Genomic DNA, 18,933 nt, shown 5'->3' on the forward strand with positions numbered 1-18,933 from the left:
ATAATTGAAAGAACTAGAAGGATAAACTGAGAAAAAACAACTGGGCCTCTACTCGGGACATCACTTGAGGCAGGCTGGGCTCCCTGGCATGAGGGGAACTATTGAAATCTCTCTCGGGCTTGGGTGGGGCGGCATCTAGAGATGAGATTTTTGTATTTATCAAGAGGGGCCAGATACGGTTGAAAAATACTTGGAAACTGTCTTAAAGCAAAAATCTCATCTGGCCACCATCCTCCCTACAGCCCTCCAGTGGCTCCCCAGTGCCGTCTTGAGAAAGTTCACCTTTCTGGGCAATCTCTAACCACTTGTCCCAACAACCCTCAATCAACCAAATCGGGTTATTCGGTTTTTTCCCAAACACTCCGTACTTCGTGTCTTGCCCACCTGAAGAGACAGGGATGGAGACAGGGGTGCCTGGGCGGAGGTGGGGTTGGACGGAGAACATGGCTACCATGGGCCCTGAATAGGCCTGCTTCTCTCCTAGACTCCCTCACAGTCCCCCTGCTCAGTCCACCACGACCAATGTCCATCTTTCCAGTCCCTCTTCAGCTCCCTCCGTCAGCACATCTCTCTCACTTGCCCTCCAACATGGCCCCCAGACGTGCCCCTGCCGTCAGCCCAGGCCCTCACACTGAATCGCAGAGGGTGCGCCCCATCAGCCAGGTTCCCGTTTCACAGGGAATTGACTCAATGAGCTAGAGGCACAGGGAGTGTCCTGCAAGGCTGCGCTCAGAGAGAGAAGGGTGGAGAAGAGCTCCCCTGCCTTCTCCCCAAGTCCCCACACGGCCTTCCTGTTCCCAGCGAGCCCTCCTCACTTACACAGAGACCGGCAGGAGGCAGAGCCCAAGGCTGCGCGGCCTTGGCTCAGTTATGCGGCCTCTATGCCCCGCCTCCCAGTATCCAAAGTGGGGATGACGATGATGAGAGTCGCTACCTCAGAGTCGAGGCTGGAGTTGATACGGGTGCCTGGCACACAGTAAGTGCTCAATAAACACTCACCACTGGGCCTTCCCTGGCGGTGCAGTGGTTAAGACTCCGCGCTTCCACTGCAGGGGGCAGGGTTTCAATCCGTGGTCTGGAACTAGATCCCGCATGCCACAGATTCGCTCCAGGACAGAGCGTGTGGCCCACCCTGTGTGGCCCAGAATGAGGGAGACAGCTTCTTGTGATGCCCACAGGGCTCCCCCCTCAAACCCAGTCTGGTCCCTGACACCTGGGAAGGCCAGTCCTCTGGCCCCGGCTCCAGACTCAACAGCAGCTCAGCACCTCCCCAGCCCGGACAAGGGCGCTCTCAGGCCCCCACCCCGCCAGCGGCTCATCGCAGCTCAAAGACTGAGGCCCAGCTCTCACCTCACCAGGCTCCAGTCTGACCCGTCCCTCCGGCGCAGCCTCAGTACCGGAGCACCTGCTCTTCCCTGAGCCCGAAATGCTCCCACGGCCTGGGTCACCCAAAGCTTTCTTCTCGCAAACTGCCCCCCCCAGATGGGAAGGGCTCGGAGGGATGAACGGCGACGCCGCTGCCCGACCTGGGGGTCCCCCGTCTCCCTGCTCCCAGACGGGCAGGGTAGGCCTCTCCCCCAGGCTAGGACATCCGTGGGGCAGGATTTGGGAGGGGGGAGGAGAAATGGTTTTGAGCAGCTGCCCCAGGTGCTGAAGGATCAACAGGTGGCTGATGGACGTGGAAAAATGTGACTGTGGCGCCTCCTGCTGGCGGAAGATCAAATTGCGCCCTGTGTCACTGCGGCCGGAGCTGGGGCCGGACTCTGACTCCGCAGCGAGGATGTGGCTGCAGCCTGGGCTGGAAGAGCTGGCTGTCTCCGAAGGAGTGTGGTTGCTTCTGGAAGGCTGGCTCTGGCACTCCTGATCAGGCCTCCCTGAGCAGCCAGCTGCTACCTTCCCCGGGCGGATCATTCCCACCGCCTGAGTAAGCCCACTCCCTCCACTGCAGGACCTCCTGCGTGACGGTGGGCACCTTGGCCGGTGGGCTCAGCGCCTGGCACAGAGTAGAGGCCCAATCAATGTTGATGGCAAAGCGAGAAAACGTGAGTGTGCTGGGAGGCCAATGTGAACAACCAAAAGAGGGGAGGAGAGCCAGAGAAGGGGACGTCTGAGGTGGCAGGACAGGAGATGACAAGGCCCCGCGTGGGGGGCTAAGGGGAGGCAGGACAGGTCGTTGGAGGTGAAGAGGCCAAGCTGTAGAGACCGGGCCAAGGTTATGGCAGCCTGAGGTCCCCCGGGCTATGGACAGAGAAAGGGGAGCTGGCGTGGTGGGACCACATTGTGTGACACCAAAGCCTAGAGCAAAGGATGGCCTAGAATTGGCCGTGGGGACAGAGGGGGAAGCTGCCTACCCCTCGGGACTTGCCCCGGGCTCAGGGGCCTGCGCGGCTGTGCACGGAAGGGGGTGGGAGGATGCTGGGAGGAGAACTCCGGAGAGGGACTTGTGCGTGGCTACCCTCCTCAGCGGAAGCCCGGCCCCTGCTCCAGCCCCACCCCCGAGACCCAGGCCAGCCCTGCTCTGGGCCTCGCCATCTCCCTTCAGATCCCAAAGGTCGACGTGGAGAGGTGTCTTCTCCAGCAGGCTCTGCGATGAAGGCTGGAAGGGACCAGTGGGCAGGGGTGACGGTGGGACAAAGGGGTGGCCAGCTCAGCCAGAACCGTGAGGGTGTTGCTTCTGCCCTGACCGGGGCCGAGGAGAGGCCCTAGGAGCCTTCCCCTCATGGGCGCAGGACAAAGGCCAAGCGGAGCCAGTAAAGGCCTGGTGCCCAGCAAGGCCGGGCTCTGGAGCCCTACCCGATCCAGAATGGGGGTGTGAGGGGCAGGGGCTGCACAGACCAGAACACCAGCCACCGTTCTTCACACCGGAAGCCACGACCCACCCAGCCCGGGGTCCCCAGGGCCTGGAGCCCAGCGGTGCCAAAGCCACGACCCAGCACAGAGGTTGAGGCCCCAGCAGCGCCCCCTCCTGGACGAGGGGCCCCTCCTCCAGCCTCAGAGACGGGCTGCAGAGCCTTTCGGTGCAAGGCGTGCTCTGGGAATGCTCTGTCCGGCCACGGCCACGGGAAGCAGGGGAAGGAAGGGAGACGGAGGGGGGGCGGGGAGGGGGGTGAAGACAGCCCGGAACTCTGGTTGCCCTCCTGGCTACAGCACCCGGGGCTCCACTCGCCCCTGAGCCCGGCCCAGGGCCCCAGAGCCACACGCAGGCCAACCTCGAGGGTGGCAGAGCTGGCCAGCTCGGCTGCCTCTTGCCGGCACGTCGGGGAGTGGGGACAGGAAGTTCTTGGACAACCCGGAGCTTGTCTGCTGTGATGGGGGGAGCAGAAGTTCGGGTGGTGACGGGCGAGGTGGCCTGCCTCCTTGGTTTCCTTCCCAGCCCTCATCCCTCCCCCCAGCTCACCACTGCCCATTGCTCTTGTCTGTCTTTATTGATTTGGGGAAGACTGGAGGGAGGCTGGAGGGCCACGACACAAGCAGGACCACCCACGGTCAGCAAAGCACAGAACAGCACGGGAAGGACAGCCCCTGGGCCTCTTGGTCTCTAGACGGGGTGTGGCAGCGACAGGGGAGGGAAATCTGTGGACGTGCCACAACAGCGCCCACCCCAGTGCCCTGCACCACACCCACAGGGCTCAAACTGTACCGCAGAGGTGCCCTGGGGCGGGAGGGGGAGGTGGGGGGGACTGAAAGGGTCCATTGGAAGGGAGTCTGGGGGTCCGTGCGCTCAGCCTGGGGTGGAGAAGAGAGAAGCACAGGGAAGGGGGCAGTCAGGAGGCGCCCCTGGCCTGCCCTGCACCCCCTGCTCCCGGCCCAGGCTCTCAGCAGAGGTGCTCACTGGGCCCCTCGAGGACCCTCACGCCAGCGGCACGGCCTGCCCCCCACCTCTCTGTCTCATCCACTTCTTGGGGACCCCGGCTCCTCCCCTCTTTCGGTGCTCTCCGCCCTCAGCCCGCTACTCTGTGGGGCCCACCCTGCTGAGCTCTTGGCCACACGGGGCCTGCCACCCCCTGAGCTCAGCGAGGAGCCAGGTCCCCGCGGGCGCAGGGCTCACCCCCACGCACCTGGGTGTCACCACTTGGGGGGCTGGCCAGTGCGGAGGCCCGGGTGGCCGTGGCTCATCACCCTCCGTCCCGAGGCGTCCTCCCCCTCCGGGGTCTGCCCCAGCTTGCGGATGTGGCGCAGGAAGGAGGTAGCATTGAACGCTCGCTGCAGGGAGAGGGGTGTCAGGCCGTGTCCCGGCCCTGGTCCCAAGACTTCGAGGACCGTAAAGACCACTGGCGGCCCAGACCATCCTCGTGAGGCTGACGGACGGGGCGGGCAGCCTCGAGCCGGGTCCCCAGGCCCCTCCCCACACTGACCTTCCAGTGGGTCCGGGCAAAATTCTTCTGGATCTGCTCACTAACTGAGCCCAGGATGTCCTTGTCAAAGGCTGTATCCCCGGAGATCCTAGGGCAAGGCCAAAGGTCAGTGAGGGGTGGGGGTCTCTGAGGGTGTGGACCCTCTGGTCCCAGGACAGCTCAGCAGGGGTCCCGCTCACCAAAGATGCTGTAAGGCCTGCTGGCAGGTGAACCTTTTCTGGGGATCTCGCTCCAGAAGGTGCCGGATGAAGTCTTTGGCTGGGACAGGGAAACCAGGTCAGCCCGCCCCATCCCCACGGCCCCACGGCCCTCCCCGCTCCCTGAGCTTGGGGTCAGCCTCAAGTTCACCTGATTCTGAGATGTCATCCCAAAAGGGAGAGTCAAACTCGTAGCTGGCCCTCAGGATCTGGCTGAAGAGTTCGGGGTCGCTCTCATCATAGAAGGGGGGGTACCCACACAGCCTGGCACCCACAGATGAATCACCCAGCTGTCCAAACCTCCCCGACCCAGCAGGGGGCAGGCAGGCAGAAGAAGAGCCTTCCCAGTGGTCACTCACAGGATGTAGGAGATGACACCCAGGGCCCACACATCTACGGCCTTCCCGTAGGGTTTCTGCTCCAAGAGCTCCGGGGCTGGGGGCCAGAGACAGACAGACGCACGCCCGCGCACACGCACAGCACGCCTTCAGTGCTGCCGGGCTCAGCCTAGTGCACCCCAGGAGTGGCCCACCGCCTGCCCTGCCCCTGGCACCTCGGCTCCCACAGGGTACCCCGGCCCCCGGCGAGCCTCGGGGCGCCCCCCTCACTTACCCACATAGCCCGGGGTCCCACAGGCGGTGCCTAGCATGTTGCCAGCCTGGATTTTGGAGAGGCCAAAGTCAGAGACCATGATCTTGGAGTCCTCGAAGGGCGTGGCATAGAGGAGGTTTTCAGGCTGTGACACACCGATGTCAGAGAGAACACCGGCTCAGCCGTGGCGTGGTCCCCGGGGCTGGGCGCCCGCAAGTCCCCCAGACCCGTGGTGCACAGGGACGCGGGGCAAGGCCTGGGTGGGCGGGCAGGAGGGCAGAGGCACCTTGAGGTCTCGGTGCACGATGCCCAGGCTGTGCAGGTAGGAGACGGCACCAAGGACCTGCCCCACCAGGTGGCTGGCGTCCTTCTCCGTGTACGAGCCGCGCTCCATGATGCGATCGAACAGCTCGCCCCCCGTCACCCTGGGGGGGCAGGGGCTCAGCTGACCCGGCCCCCCGGCCCCGCCCACCCCCGCCTGACCCCGCCCTCCTCACAGCTCCATGGCCAGATAGAGGTGGGAAGGGCTTTCGTGGACGTCCTCCAGAGCCACGATGTTGGGGTGGCTGACCCTGCAACGGCAAGAAAAAGCCCCTTACGGGCCGCCACGGCCCCCTCTGGACCCCCAGGGAAGCCCTTCACCCTCTTCTCTTCCTCCCGCCCCTGCCCCCTACCCTACCATGGGCCGCCCCTGCCGGTCCAGCAAGGCAGAGCCCCCGGCCAGGCCTTTCTGGGGACACGGAGGAGGCAGGGCGCTCCACCCCAGGAGGCTCCCAGCCACTGCGAGGCGCACACCTGCGGAGCACCGCGATCTCGTTCTCCACCAGGGCCTCCTTGCCTCGAAGGGCCTTCTTGGGGATGCACTTGAGGGCGACAAGGTGTGAGGAGCCCCGCTCCTGGGCCAGCACCACCTCGGAGAAAGCGCCCCTGCGGCAGAGGGGGAGGCAGGAAGGGAGGGGAAAGGCGAGGAGGAGGGCGGGGCGCGAGAGCAGAGGCGGGGAGGGAGAAGGGCCCCCTTAGCCGAAGGAGATGGGGAAGCCCTCCCCGTCCCATGCCACCCATCCCCCCACACAGATACACACATTCACTCTCGCGCGCGCACACACACACACACACACACTCACGAGCCGAGCTTCTCCCGGATCTCATAGACGCTGCTGATGTCCTCCGTCTGTTTCTTGAGCAGCAGCATGTCTGGGGGTGCAGGGAGAGGTGGAGGGAAGCTCCCTGAGCGAGGGGCAGCCCCGTCCCCCAAAACCCAGATCCGGCAGTGCCTCAGCCACCCTCAGCCACAGCCCCACTCAGGAACACAGGTCCCACACACCCTCCCCCAGCCCGTTACATCTCGCCCCTCCCCCACTGTCCAGGTCCGCACTCCCAGGTGGACGCCTCCAGCGAGGCCGCCGCATAAACTCCTCCCCCTCCCAGATACGGCCACGATCCGACGCCCCGCGACCTGGCACCCCGACGACGATCAGCGCCCAGAGACCCCCTCTCCGCCCCCACACAACCTAGTCAGCCGCGATTGGCCGCCTTCCAGAAGGCTCCGTGCCCGCCCCCCCGGCCCCTCCAGGCTCACTCCCATCCGCAGCGCCCAGAGGCGCCCCCGGTCGCCCCCAAGCCTAGACCTGCCACCCACGGCCCAGCGCCCACAGGCACGCGCCCCCCAGGCCACCGACCCGCCCTAGATGCACCTGCGACCCCCGCGCACAGCCGCCCGCCACGGCCACCCACGCGGCCGCCCGGCTCAGCCCAGCCCTCGGCGCCTCGCGGCGGGAGGGACTCGGCAGCCCGGGCCTCCCGCGTCCCGAGCTGCGTGAGCCGCGCGCGTGGCGGCCGGGGGCGCGCCGGGCGTGACAGGTGTGCGCCGGGCCTGCCGTGGCCCGGGACACTGCACGCCCCCGCCAGCGCGCGCCCGCGCCCCGGAGCGCCGGGTGCGGACCTGGAGCCGAGGCGAAGCTGCAGCGTCGCCTAGCGCAGTAGCCACCGCGCCGAGCCCCCCGCCCGCGCCCCGGCGGCCCCGCCCCCCTCCGCGCGCGCCCCCGCCGCCCGCTGGCGGCCGAGCACGCGGTGGCCGAGCGCGGCCGCGGCACTGCAGGGCGCCTTGTAAGGCAATCGGCCGGCGCCGGCCGCCCCCGCCTCTCTCCTTTGTCATTCGTGCGGGTTCCCGCCGGCTCCAGCTCCTCCCGGCGGCCTGACTGGGCCGGCCCCAGGGCCTTTGCACCACCGGTGTCCTCCACACAGAAGTCTCTTCACCCACATGTTGACCTGGCTCTCTGGGTGCCTTCGGGTCTCTGCTCTAATGTCCTCTCCGCAGACAGGGCATCCAGGCCACTTGACCTAAAACAGCCTCCTTCCCTAGCCCCAGCCCTGCCACTGCCACTTCTGCCACCTTGGCCTGAACCCCCATCAGCACTCAGTTGGAGGACAGCAAAAGCCTCCTCGCTGGGCTCCCCCTGCCCTCTGCCTGCACCCTTAACCTCTCCAACCGGCAGTTTCTTCCCCACCGAGCAGCCAGAGCTTCCTTTTATTGAGATCATGTCACCCCTGAGCTCCAAACCCTCCCACGGCTCTTCGTGTCACTCCAAACCAAAGCATGAGTCCTTACAGGGGCTTAAGAGTTCTGCGTGATTGGTCCCTCTTCCCCATCATTGCTTTGGCCCCTCTCCACCCACTCCCCCCGCCCCTTGCTCAAGCAGCTCCAGCCACACTGGCTTCTTAACTGGTCCTCAAGCACACCACACATGCACCCGCCCCAGGGCCTTTGCACTCACTGCCTCTCTGCCTGGAACACTCCTCACTCAGGTATCTGTTTGGCTTGCTCCCTCACTCCATCAGGTCTCAACTCAAATGTCACCTCTTCAAAGAGGCCTCAGCTGTCCCCCTCCAACACATTCTATATAGTAATCACCCCGCCTGCCCTGTCTGAAGAGCCTGCACCTCTGCAAAATCACCTTCTTTGGCTTGTTTTCCTCAGCAAAGCATCCACTCCCAGAGAGTGTCTCTGTCAACTTGGCCCAGGAGAATCACTCAGGAAATAAGTGCTTGGTGAATGAATCCAATCCTTCATCCAACAATTAGTGGATTTGTCCCATCCAGTCTCATCTCGGTTCTGGCGCCCCTCCCAGGGAGTCCAGGTCCCACCAAGGATGGGGGCAACAGGTGTCCTGGCTGTTACCAAGAGTACATCCACACAGGCCATTGTTGGAGGGGCTCCATGGAATCTCAGGGCCCGGGAGTAACCTGCTGGCTCTATCTTTGCAGGGGTCGATAGGCCCCCGGCCTGACACAAAGTCTTCAAGAGGGTCTACGGGGCAGGCAAAGGTTTTTAAAAATCATCTCTCCAGACCTCAGCTCCTACGTGTCCTCTGTTCAAAATGGCGGGTCTGAGAAGGCCCCCTCAGGTTCCCTTTCCCAACCACCCCTCCCAGTTCCTTCGAGAAGGCTCCAGGGGCCTCAGCACTCGGAAGCATGGGCCCCACTCCCAACTGCTCAAATCTGTGAACAGGGTTTCCTAGATCTTACATCTAAAAGAGAAAAAAAGATAGGAATGGAACCGACAGTGAACCCCATCTCATGCTGGCGGTAAGTCCTATTTGTTTATGGACACTTGGACAAATTGACACAAACCAAAGCCCCATCTTATTTGCTTGTTTCATAATTATGCATCCACATGTCGAATCCACTGCCCTGTGGTCACAGGTCCTAACAAGAAATGTAATTGGTGTTTTGGAGAAGTACGATGATGCATGAGTAATAAAAGGCTTCCCACGTGGAGAAGGACAGCAAAGGAGACTGCTCTGGGGGGCAGCAGATGGAAAGTGGAGGCAGGAGGAAAAGGACCCACTTCCAAAGTGAGCCTGTGGAATCAAAATCAGGAAGTGGAAGTGTAAAAAGTGATCTCACAGTTTTTGTTTTAAATCAGTGTTTACAATACACTGGAAATGACACCCTTCACGACTGTTGAAACATCCGTTGAAATACTGTAGATGTCAACTTCAAAAAACACATGTGTGTGTGTTAGAGGGTGGTGGATGCAGAGCTTTTCAAAATCCTTTCAGGGGATGCCTTACAGAAAAATGAACGCAAAGTGGATCACAGACCTAAATGTAAAATGCCAAACTTCTAGAAGAAAACATAGGAGAAAATCTGTCTTACCTTGGGCTTGGTGATGAGTTTGGGGATGCAATATGAAAAGCATGGTCCATTAAAGAAGAAATGATAAATTGGACTGTATCACAATGTGACATGTTAGCTCTGTAAACAACACTGTTAAGAGAATGAGAGAAAACGAGAGAGAATGAGAAGACAAGCCACAGCTTGGGGAGAAATCTTTGCAAAACACATATCTGATATAGGACTGGCACCTAAACTATATAAGGAATTCCTAAAACTCAATAACAACACAAACAACCCAATTTAAAAATGGGCCAAAGCAATCAGAGAAGAACAAGAACTAAAAGGAATACAAATTGGAAAAGAAGAAGTAAAACTGTCACGGTTTGCAGATGACATGATACTATACATAGAAAATCCTAAAGATGCCACCAGAAAACTACTAGAGCTAATCAATGAATTTGGTAAAGTTGCAGGATACAAAATTAATGCACAGAAATCACTTGCATTCCTATACACTAACAACAAAAGATCAGAAAGAGAAATTAAGGAAACAATCCCATTCACCATTGCAACAAAAAGAATAAAATACCTAGGAATAAACCTACCTAAGGAGGTAAAAGACCTGTATGCAGAAAACTATAAGACACTGATGAAAGAAATCAAAGATGACACAAACAGATGGAGAGATATACCATGTTCTTGGATTGGAAGAATCAATATTGTGAAAATGACTATACTACCCAAAGCAATCTACAGATTTCATGCAATCTCTATCAAATTACCAGTGGCATTTTTTTACAGAACTAGAACAAAATATCTTAAAATTTGTGTGGAGCCACAAAAGACCCCAAATAGCCAAAGCAGTCTTGAGGGAAAAAAACGGAGCTGGAGGAATCAGACTCCCTGACTTCAGACTATACTACAAAGCTACAGTAATCAAGACAATATGGTACTGGCACAAAAACAGAAATACAGATAAATGGGACAGGATAGAAAGCCCAGAGGTAAACCCACGCACATATGGTCACCTTACCTTTGATAAAGGAGGCACGAATATACAATGGAGAAAAGACAGCCTCTTCAATAAGTGGTGCTGGGAAAACTGGACAGCTACATGTAAAAGAATGAAATTAGAACACTCCCTAACACCATGAACAAAAATAAACTCAAAGTGGATTAAAGACCTAAATTTAAGACCGGACACTATAAAACTCTTAGAGGAAAACACGGGCAGAACACTCTATGACATAAATCACAGCAAGACCTTTTTTGATCCCCCTCCTAGAGTAATGGAAATAAAAACAAAAATAAAAAAATGGGACCTAATGTAACTTAAAAGCTTTTGCAAAGCAAAGGAAACTACAAACAAGACGAAAAGACAACCCTCAGAATGGGAGAAAATATTTGCAAATGAATCAACCAACAAAGGATCAATCTCCAAAATATATAAACAGCTCATACAGCTCCATATTAAAAAAACAAACAACCGAATCCAAAAATGGGCAGAAGACCTAAATAGACATTTCTCCAAAGAGGACATACAGATGGCCAAGAGGCACATGAAAAGCTGCCCAACATCACTAATTATTAGAGAAATGCAAATCAAAACTACAATGAGGTATCACCTCACACCAGTTAGAATAGGCATCATCAGAAAATCTACAAACAACAAATGCTGGAGAGGGTGTGGAGAAAAGGGAACCCTCTTGCACTGTTGGTGGGAATGTAAATTGATACAGCCACTATGGAGAACAGTATGGAGGTTCCTTAAAAAACTAAAAATAGAATTACCATACAACCCAGCAATCCCACTACTGGGCATATACTCAGAGAAAACCATAATTCAAAAAGACACATGCACCCCAGTGTTCATTGCAGCACTATTTACAATAGCCAGGTCATGGAAGCAACCTAAATGCCCATCGACAGATGAATGGATAAAGATGATGTGGTACATATATACAATGGAATATTACTCAGCCATAAAAAGGAACAAAATTGGGTCATTTGTAGAGACGTGGATGGGTCTAGAGACTGTCATACAGAGTGAAGTAAGTCAGAAAGAGAAAAACAAATATCGTGTATTAATGCATATATGTGGAACCTAGAAAAATGGTACAGATGAACTGGTTTGCAGGGCAGAAATAGAGACACAGATGTAGAGAACAAATGTACGGACACCAAGGCATGAAAGTGGCGGAGGGGGGCTGGTGGTCGGATGAATTGGGAGATTGGGATTGACATATATGCACTAATATGTATAAAATGGATAACTAATAAGAACCTGTTGTATAAAAAAATAAATAAAATAAAATTCAAAAAAAAATTTTTTTAAAAAGGGGGCCAAAGATCTGAACAGATACCTGACCAAAGAAGAAATACAGAGAGCAAATAAGCATATGAAAAGAGGTTTAACATCATATGTCATTAGGGAATTGCAAATTAAAACAACGATGAGACACCACTACACACCTCTGAGAATGGCCAAAATCTGGACCACTGACACCACCAAATGCTGGCGAGGATGTGGAGCTACGGGAACTCTCATTCATTGCTGGAGGGAATGCAAAATGGTGCGGCCAGTTTGGCTGTTTCTTACAAAACTAAACATACTCTTACCATACAGCAACCGCGCTCCTTGGTATTTTACTCAAAGGATTTGAAATTTTATGTCCACAGAAAAACGAGCACAAAATGTTCATAGCAGCTTTTTCAGAATGGGCAAAAACTGGAGCAACCAAGATGTCCTTCATTAGGTGAATGTGTTCGTTTCTGCTGCTCAAAATGTGCATTTTAAAGAGATGGCAGAGCTATGGGCTCCTGGAGAAGAACAGGTAGAGCATTTGTATCTCAAAGGCCTGAGGAGCAAAAGGCAAGTTCCTTCTAGGATGACTTTGTTCCCTTAAGGCCAGAAAAAAAAATTGTTTTCCCTCCGTACTTACAAGCCTCTTAAGATAAGGAGGGGAGGTTTGAGGAGTGGTAAAGGCTGGTGGGATGTGGATTCTTTCTGGAGCTCCACCTCTGATCCTGTACAGACTAGAGTTATAAAACAAGGAGGTTTTTTTTTCCTCAAAGAATTGAGTGGCCACCTCAGTGATATCAAAAGACTGACACACTCATTCACCTCATTCACCTATGTTGGAATGTTTTACTTGCCCTCATCTAGCTTAGGGGAGAAGGCCTCCTTCACCCCAAATTCCTATCGGCGATGGTTAGTTTAGTCAGACCAGTGGCCTCCCATTTTGGTAATTTATTTATAAACACTTTTGAGGATCCTCCCTGGGTTTAAGAAGCTCTCTGATCGTGGCCCTCGAGGCTGGCCTACAGCTTCACGTGGTCCCATTTCTAAAGGTAGCCTGACGAGAGCAGCTCCGCCAGGGACCTCTGCGTCCCAGGCAGCGGGGTTCACTTGAGAAACAACCTGGGGTGGAGGGGAGACCCCCTCTGGCTTGGGATTGAGGCAGGCTCCCACGGGCAAGAGCAATCATTTTTCTTGGCGGGTGCCTTCTCCGTGAGGGTCTCCAGCTTGGACTATTGTCTGGAATTCAGTGAGCAAGTTCCTTCCCAGCAGGGGGACGGGGCACTGAGGGACGGGGCACTGAGGGACGGGGCACTCAGGGACGGGGCACTCAGGGACGGGGCACTCAGGGACGGGGCACTGAGGGACGGGGCACTCAGGCATGAGCAGAGCTGATGTGTGAAGGTCCCACTTCCTAGCAAGCAGCTGCGGGGGGGGGCACGCTGAATTGCTTGGTCTTATCATACACGATTGGGAGGACGCGGGGCCTGAGCCATCAGTCAGCACAGACTAGGCGGCCCCCATAGCTGGTAAGAAAATAACCTTCCTACCGTCCGCGTCAAGGTTACCAGAGGCTCTTTACCGAAAGCTCGGTCTCTGTGCACCGGTGCCCAATCAAATCTTGGAGACAGAGTTTTGGGGGAAGTAGAAAAGGAGAGCTTTACTGCTCTGCCAGACAAAGGGGGGCACAGCGGGCTCCTGCCTCGAAAAGCTATGTGTCCCCCGCCCACGAGGATTTGAGGAGGGGTTTTATAACAACGGTTCAAAGTCAGGGTTCCTGACAAGATCGGGGTGTGCGTAGGGCTTTCACTCCCTTAATCTCACCTCAGGTGGTGTGTCCTGATCTGGAGGAGCTTCTCGGGTCCCTTTAATCTCGTCTCAGGTGGTTTCTTGGCCGCTTCTCCCTTGATCAGCAACTGTTCAGCTCTGCCCTTTGGAACCCAGGGAAGGTCACGGAGGCTGGACTCTTGCCTACAAGAAACGGGGGACAAAAGTGCCTCCGTGCCCGGGAGCCCCACAGGGCCCGCTCACTTTCAGCTCCTCCAGAGAAAGGACCAGGTGTCCTTGGGGAGCCAGGGAGGGTCCCGGGCCCCAACAGTCTTAGGTCCTCTCGGCCATCATTGGTTTGGGGGCTCAGAGTCCCCATCGGGACTGGGGGTGGTCCCACTTCCGGTGGCCCTCTCGTTTGCATGTCAGGCAGGATCCCAGTGGACTTTTCCCATACAGGGAGCATTTGTCCTTCCAGTGGCCGTCTTGGCCACACTTAAAACAGATCCTTTCCTGGCGAGACGGTGGCCCTGATCCAGGCTTCCTGGATCCTGTCCCCGTCATGGGCTTCTGTAAGGGAGGGTAACCCTGAGGTGGTGCAGGGGTTAGGGCTGCCGCCAATAACTGTGCTTTTCGCTGAATCCTTTTTACCTCTTCAACCTTATCTCTATTGTTGAATACTCCAAAAGCCAAATCCGTGGGCTGATTCAGGGGTGTTTGGGGTCCCATAGCTGTCCAGATGTGGCGTTAGGGGTAAACAGGCCGGAAGACTGTCCCTCCTCAGAATTGGTGGGGGGGGCCGGGTAGGAGTTCCTGGTTGTGGACCTCGGGGAGGTGGTCTCATAAGGGCATCACCTAAAACATCAGGCTCCCGTGGGGGAAGAAGGCACTTTGAAGGGATGTGAGCCAGGCACACCCGGCAGGAGTTCTTTAGACCTGGATCTTAGAATAGGGTCATGAACATTTGAACATATGGGACTCCCACCCCATCTACCTTTCCTTTACAGAACAGGTCCAGCTGCAAGACGGTATTGTCATTCAATGACCCATTTTCTGGCCAGATCTCTTGGTCCCCTAGTTTGTACGGGGCCATGCAATATTGCAAAAGAAAATTAATTATTTTTCTTAAACCATCCTGTCTACATTTTCCCCAGCTATCTAATATGCATCTTAGTGGGGAGCTCTTTGGGAGTGGGAGGGTTGTCCCAACTATTCTGGAGAAGGGGTGGAGAGCAACAGGAACTGGGCCATCGCCCTCTTTTTGGCCTTTTATGGTCAGCCTGGGAACTGTCGTGGCACCTGTGGGGTGTCATTTAGCATGTTAATGCATTACAATGAGGCTCGAGGTCTACTGGAAGTGAGTCTTCCACCATCTTGGGCCTAACTGGCTCTAACCAGTTTTTGTCGGATCCTGTTTTTCTCGATGGCTCCTCAGGCGTGGGCCATGGCTAGTGACTTTGTTCCCAAGAGGACAGGATGGGAAGGGGGAAGATTAAATTCAAAGTGGAGACACCTGGTGAACAAACAGGACCTCAGCCAGGTGACCCAGGTCGACACGGACAGTGGGAGTCGTGTTCAAAGCACGGAGTCTTGCTGGGATGTGATGAGAAGGGCACTTCGCCTCCGTGGTCCTCCTCTCAGTAAGCATCACCCTGTCTACTCATGACAGAAAACACCAGAAAAACCCTGAGGGGTCCTGCAGGACCTTCGCCACAACACCAAAAACGAGGACAGTCACGGCCCAGAGGAGCCTAAGAAGACACAACGCTGATGCAGTGTGGGATCATGGGGCAGAAAAAAGAGGTGAGGGGAAAGTCAAGGACATATGAATAAGACTCTGGACTTTAACCCTCCTTTTGTTGGCAGGGATCAGGCGTGTGGTCTTGGGCCACGTAATGTAAGGACTCTGGCCCCCTTGGTGTCATGTCTTCAGTACTGGCAGCTTCCAAGCTCCAGGACACAGGGCAAAAAAAAAAAAAAAAGACTCTGGATTTTAGCTGCTGATCATGTATACTATTGGTTGATTATTTTAACAAAGGGACCACAAGATGGAGAGTGTTAGTAACGGGAAGCTGTGTGTGTGTGGGGACTCTCACTCCTATCTCTGCAGTTTGTGCATCTAAAGCTATTCTGTTAGAAAAAGTTTATTTAAAACATAAAAACGGGGACTTCCCTGGCGGTCCAGTGGTTAAGACTCCGCGCTTCCAATGCAGGGGGTGCGGCTTCGATCCCTGGTCGGGGAGCTAAGATCCCACACGCCTCGCGGCTAGAAATCCAAAACATAAAAAAAAAAAAAAAAAAACAGAAGCAATATTGTAATAAATTCAATAAAACTTTAAAATGGTCCGCATCCAAAAAAATCTTAAAAAAGAAAAACATAGAAAACGAATTTCAGAACCCTGTTGGGGGTTCTGCGTGGATGAACACAGCTGGCGGACCAGGGGTGCTGTGCAGGGGCCGCGGTGAGCAGGCCCCGGGCCTCTCAGGTTGCCCGCCCCCCAGCCTCCCGGGCAGCCTGCGCCTTTCTCCCCTTCCCAGCGGTTGGAAGCACAAAGCCCTTCAAGGTAGACTCCAGCCGTCCCTTTGTTCCCAGCTAATTCTAATTGCAAAGCTCCCCAAGCCTGGCAGCCTCCAAAGAGGCCCCCCCACCCCCGCACCCATCTCCAGCTGCGAGGTCCTCTAGGCATAACCAGTCTACCCGGGGCCGGACGCCCTCCCACCCCGCCCACTCCGAGGTCCACGGTCGCTGCAGGCACTGGGTCCAATCCCCAGCCCAAATCCCCAGGCCTCCCTGGACAATGGGAGCCCTCCCTCCCCGCCCCCCTTCCAGCTCTCCCCTCCCCTTCCTCCTCAGCTCCTACTCTCACCCCCAGCCTAACTGTGGCTTCTGCCTGGGCAACGCTTTGCTTCTCACCCGGGAGCGGCGGTAGGGCACACCCACCCCCTCGTGCACGTGCTTGGGAACCAGCCTCGAAGGGCCATCAATACCGGGGCCCGGCGCGGGGCAGCCTCCTGCCCTCAGCTGAGGGTCTGCCGCAGGGGTAGGGGGTGTTGGCAAATACACCTTTGCGAAGCCCTGAGAACCCACCGAGGGCTGGAAACCCCTCTGCCTCTGTTGGAACACTGTAGACGTCCCTATCAGTTGAGACACTCCTAAGGACTGCTCGGGTCAACACATCAGAGGCCAGAGTTCCGACCCCAGCTCCCACTTTGAGAAACTCCTGCCTGATCATCCGGCCAGAGGCGAGGATGTGTTCGTGAACCTCATGCATCTCCAAAGCCCAGCTCACCCCGTCTGGACACGGGAGGCGGTGCAGCTTGTGTGCAGGGGTCGAGGGCTCCCGAGTCTCCCTCTTTAGCCTCCTGGGCCAGGTGGCGGGTGAGCTGAATCCCACAGGATCGGAAGGAGATGCGGGGAGGCGCAGCGCCCTCCAGCTCTGGAGAGCCCGTGGGCCAGCTCGTGCCTGATCGCAAACGCCTTGGAGGAGATTGTAGGCTGATCTTCAGCAGAGAGGAAAGCACAGGGAAGAGCGTATAGGGGAGGAACCGGTCAGATCTCTGCTGCTGAGAGAAGCACGTGGTGCCCGGGCCACAGGAGGAGACCACACGGGGGCTGGGGAGGCAGGGGGTGGTCTCATCGCCCACTGGGGCAGACTGGCGACGGGGAGGGAGCGAGGGTGTGGCCCTGTCGCACCCCCAGATGCGGAGGCCCGTGCTCCGAGCGGCTGGTGGTCCCTGGAGCGGCGGTAGCCGCTCTCTGCAGCCGGCTCGCCCTTCGCAGCTCTCTTCAGCCACCTCCAGCGAAGCCACCTCGCTCTTAGCAGCCTCTGAGCCCACAGAGACAATGGCAGCCGCAGGTGGCAGTTCCCCCCCCCCCCGGTCCTGCCACTGGCCTTGGAACATGTCCCCTCCCGTCCTGGGCACGGCAGCCGAGGTCCCCACCCTTGCTTCTCAAGCTCCCTCGGCCTTGCTCGGTTCACCCTCTGCCGTCTTCAAAAGTGCCATTCCCAAAGTGCAATCAGCTCACCACGTCCTTCCCCAGCCCCTGCCTTCTCTCCCCACCGAGCTCCTCGGACAGGCAAGTTCTTAAATTCTTGAGTCTCCTGCCCCCGGCCACGGCCTCACTTCCCTGAGCTTCCCCTGGCGCCATCCGGCCTCTCCATCGAAGCCAGCCCTCACCCAGGTCACCGCCAGCTAATGAACGCCCTCCCCTTGCAGGCGTCACACCCTCGGCCGCAAGCACGCCCTGCCCCTTCCCCTCCACTTACTCCACCGGATCCTCTTTCCCCTCTCAGACTGCATAGGGGTGCCTGCGGTTCACTGGGCCAGGCCCCTTCCCCCTCAGTCCTCGCCCTGAGGGTGGCCCCTGCTTCCCCAGGCCATCTACGGGTCACTCGTAGGCTGGGCCAGGGAAGACTCGAGATTGGGTCTCCCGAGGAGCACCGGGACCCCGCCCCCTCGAGGGTCCCCGAGCCCCCAGTGCCCCCGCTCCACCTAAACACTGGAGACCCCGCCTGTCTCCCACACAGGCCCAGGCCCGTTAAGGCTTGCCCCTCCCTCACCTAACAGGTTCAAGCTGGCTCAGGCCGGAACTGCTTTTCTTCCTAAAGCCGCCCGGATGGCTGAGGGTTTAGCTTAACGGGATGAGCCATCTGGGGACTGCAGCGTGGCGACTGGGGAGCCTGGGACTGGGGTCAGGGGTGGGGGCGGGCACACTTCACATCTCCAGCCGGGATAATGACCCCTTCCTTCCCCATCCTATGGCTACTCTTGGCCCTGGGAAATTCCGAACAGGCTGCTCAGCTGCTGATGGGGAAGCAGCTGAACAACCTTGCCCTTGCCGGGGAGGCCTGCAGGTCCCTGGGGAGAGAAGCACAGAGGGTGCGGAGCTGGGCCCTCTTAGCTGAGGCCTCTGGGGGAGGGTCTGTGCACCTACCAAGCACCAGGGGGCAGCCTTACCCTACTCCTGCCAGAGTCTCACATAAATCAGGCAGGGGTAGGGGTGGCAGGAATCCCTACCACCCTCCACTTTGGTGAAAAGGTGTAGCATTGTCCCTCGGTTGGGCAGGCTCCCCTCTGCCTGCTTAGGAGACTCACGGAGACCTGTCACTCCAAGAGCTGGGACCCTGACCCCCAGCTACCAGTGCTGTGTCCCTCAGGGAGGGCCGAATGGCAGGAGACAGGGTCTTGGCAAAGCCCCACAGCACACACCTGGAGGCATACCCACACCCCCGCCCCAGCCGTTCCCCGATTTGGCCAGCTGGGCCCAGCCCTGCAGGAGGCGGAAGCACCCTGCACCCCCTCTGGTGCAGGGGAGCCGGAAAGCTGTAGGCCTTGGTACCCAACAGTGGCCCAAGCTGCAGCTGGGAGTCAGAGAAGGGACCGAGATGGGACAGGCTGGAAGGAGGAGGAGGGAAGAGGTGGGGCAAGGATGTCGAGAAGGCAGCCAGGGTAGTGGCTGGCCTAGAACCGGGAAGGGCAGGTTAGGAGGGTCGACGTGAACCAGGCCCGGGTGAACCTGGGGTCAGGGGCGGTTCGGCTCCTGGGAAGGAGGTGCTGGCCGGCGCCCCAGGTAGCAGCCATCCAGCTTCCCGCTGGAGCGGCG

The 18,933-nt window shown here is 57.4% G+C and overlaps 1 protein-coding gene and 1 non-coding gene across 8 annotated transcripts; one reads left to right on the forward strand and one right to left on the reverse strand.

Annotated features, from left to right (window-relative positions):
* Positions 1 to 2,166: 2,166 nt before the first annotated feature.
* Positions 2,167 to 17,759, reverse strand: PNCK (pregnancy up-regulated nonubiquitous CaM kinase). 7 transcript variants are annotated; one of them, XM_049704339.1, is made up of 16 exons: positions 16,619 to 17,754; positions 13,386 to 15,594; positions 11,735 to 11,816; positions 10,296 to 10,372; positions 9,302 to 9,412; positions 6,268 to 6,337; positions 5,939 to 6,070; positions 5,641 to 5,715; positions 5,430 to 5,568; positions 5,165 to 5,288; positions 4,912 to 4,987; positions 4,704 to 4,816; positions 4,535 to 4,613; positions 4,356 to 4,443; positions 4,059 to 4,203; positions 2,176 to 3,726 (listed from the first exon to the last, which is right to left on the reverse strand). In XM_049704339.1, the coding sequence occupies exons 5-15, from the start codon at positions 9,342 to 9,344 to the stop codon at positions 4,066 to 4,068; spliced, it is 1,077 nt and encodes a 358-aa protein (XP_049560296.1). In that variant the 5' UTR covers positions 9,345 to 9,412; positions 10,296 to 10,372; positions 11,735 to 11,816; positions 13,386 to 15,594; positions 16,619 to 17,754; the 3' UTR covers positions 2,176 to 3,726; positions 4,059 to 4,065. The 7 variants fall into 7 exon arrangements, with proteins under 7 accessions (XP_033273548.1, XP_033273547.1, XP_049560296.1 ...); XM_049704340.1 differs by adding an exon at positions 8,098 to 8,314 and having other exon boundaries at positions 11,735 to 15,594; XM_033417656.2 differs by having other exon boundaries at positions 2,168 to 3,726; positions 5,165 to 5,210; positions 11,735 to 15,594; positions 16,619 to 17,759.
* On the forward strand, positions 15,178 to 15,291 carry LOC117199128 (small nucleolar RNA SNORA57). The gene has a single exon (XR_004480308.1). It is a non-coding gene; the product is annotated as a small nucleolar RNA SNORA57 (small nucleolar RNA).
* Positions 17,760 to 18,933: the final 1,174 nt, after the last annotated feature.

Source organism: Orcinus orca, chromosome X, assembly GCF_937001465.1.
Source record: "Orcinus orca chromosome X, mOrcOrc1.1, whole genome shotgun sequence".
Lineage (NCBI taxonomy): Eukaryota > Metazoa > Chordata > Mammalia > Artiodactyla > Delphinidae > Orcinus > Orcinus orca.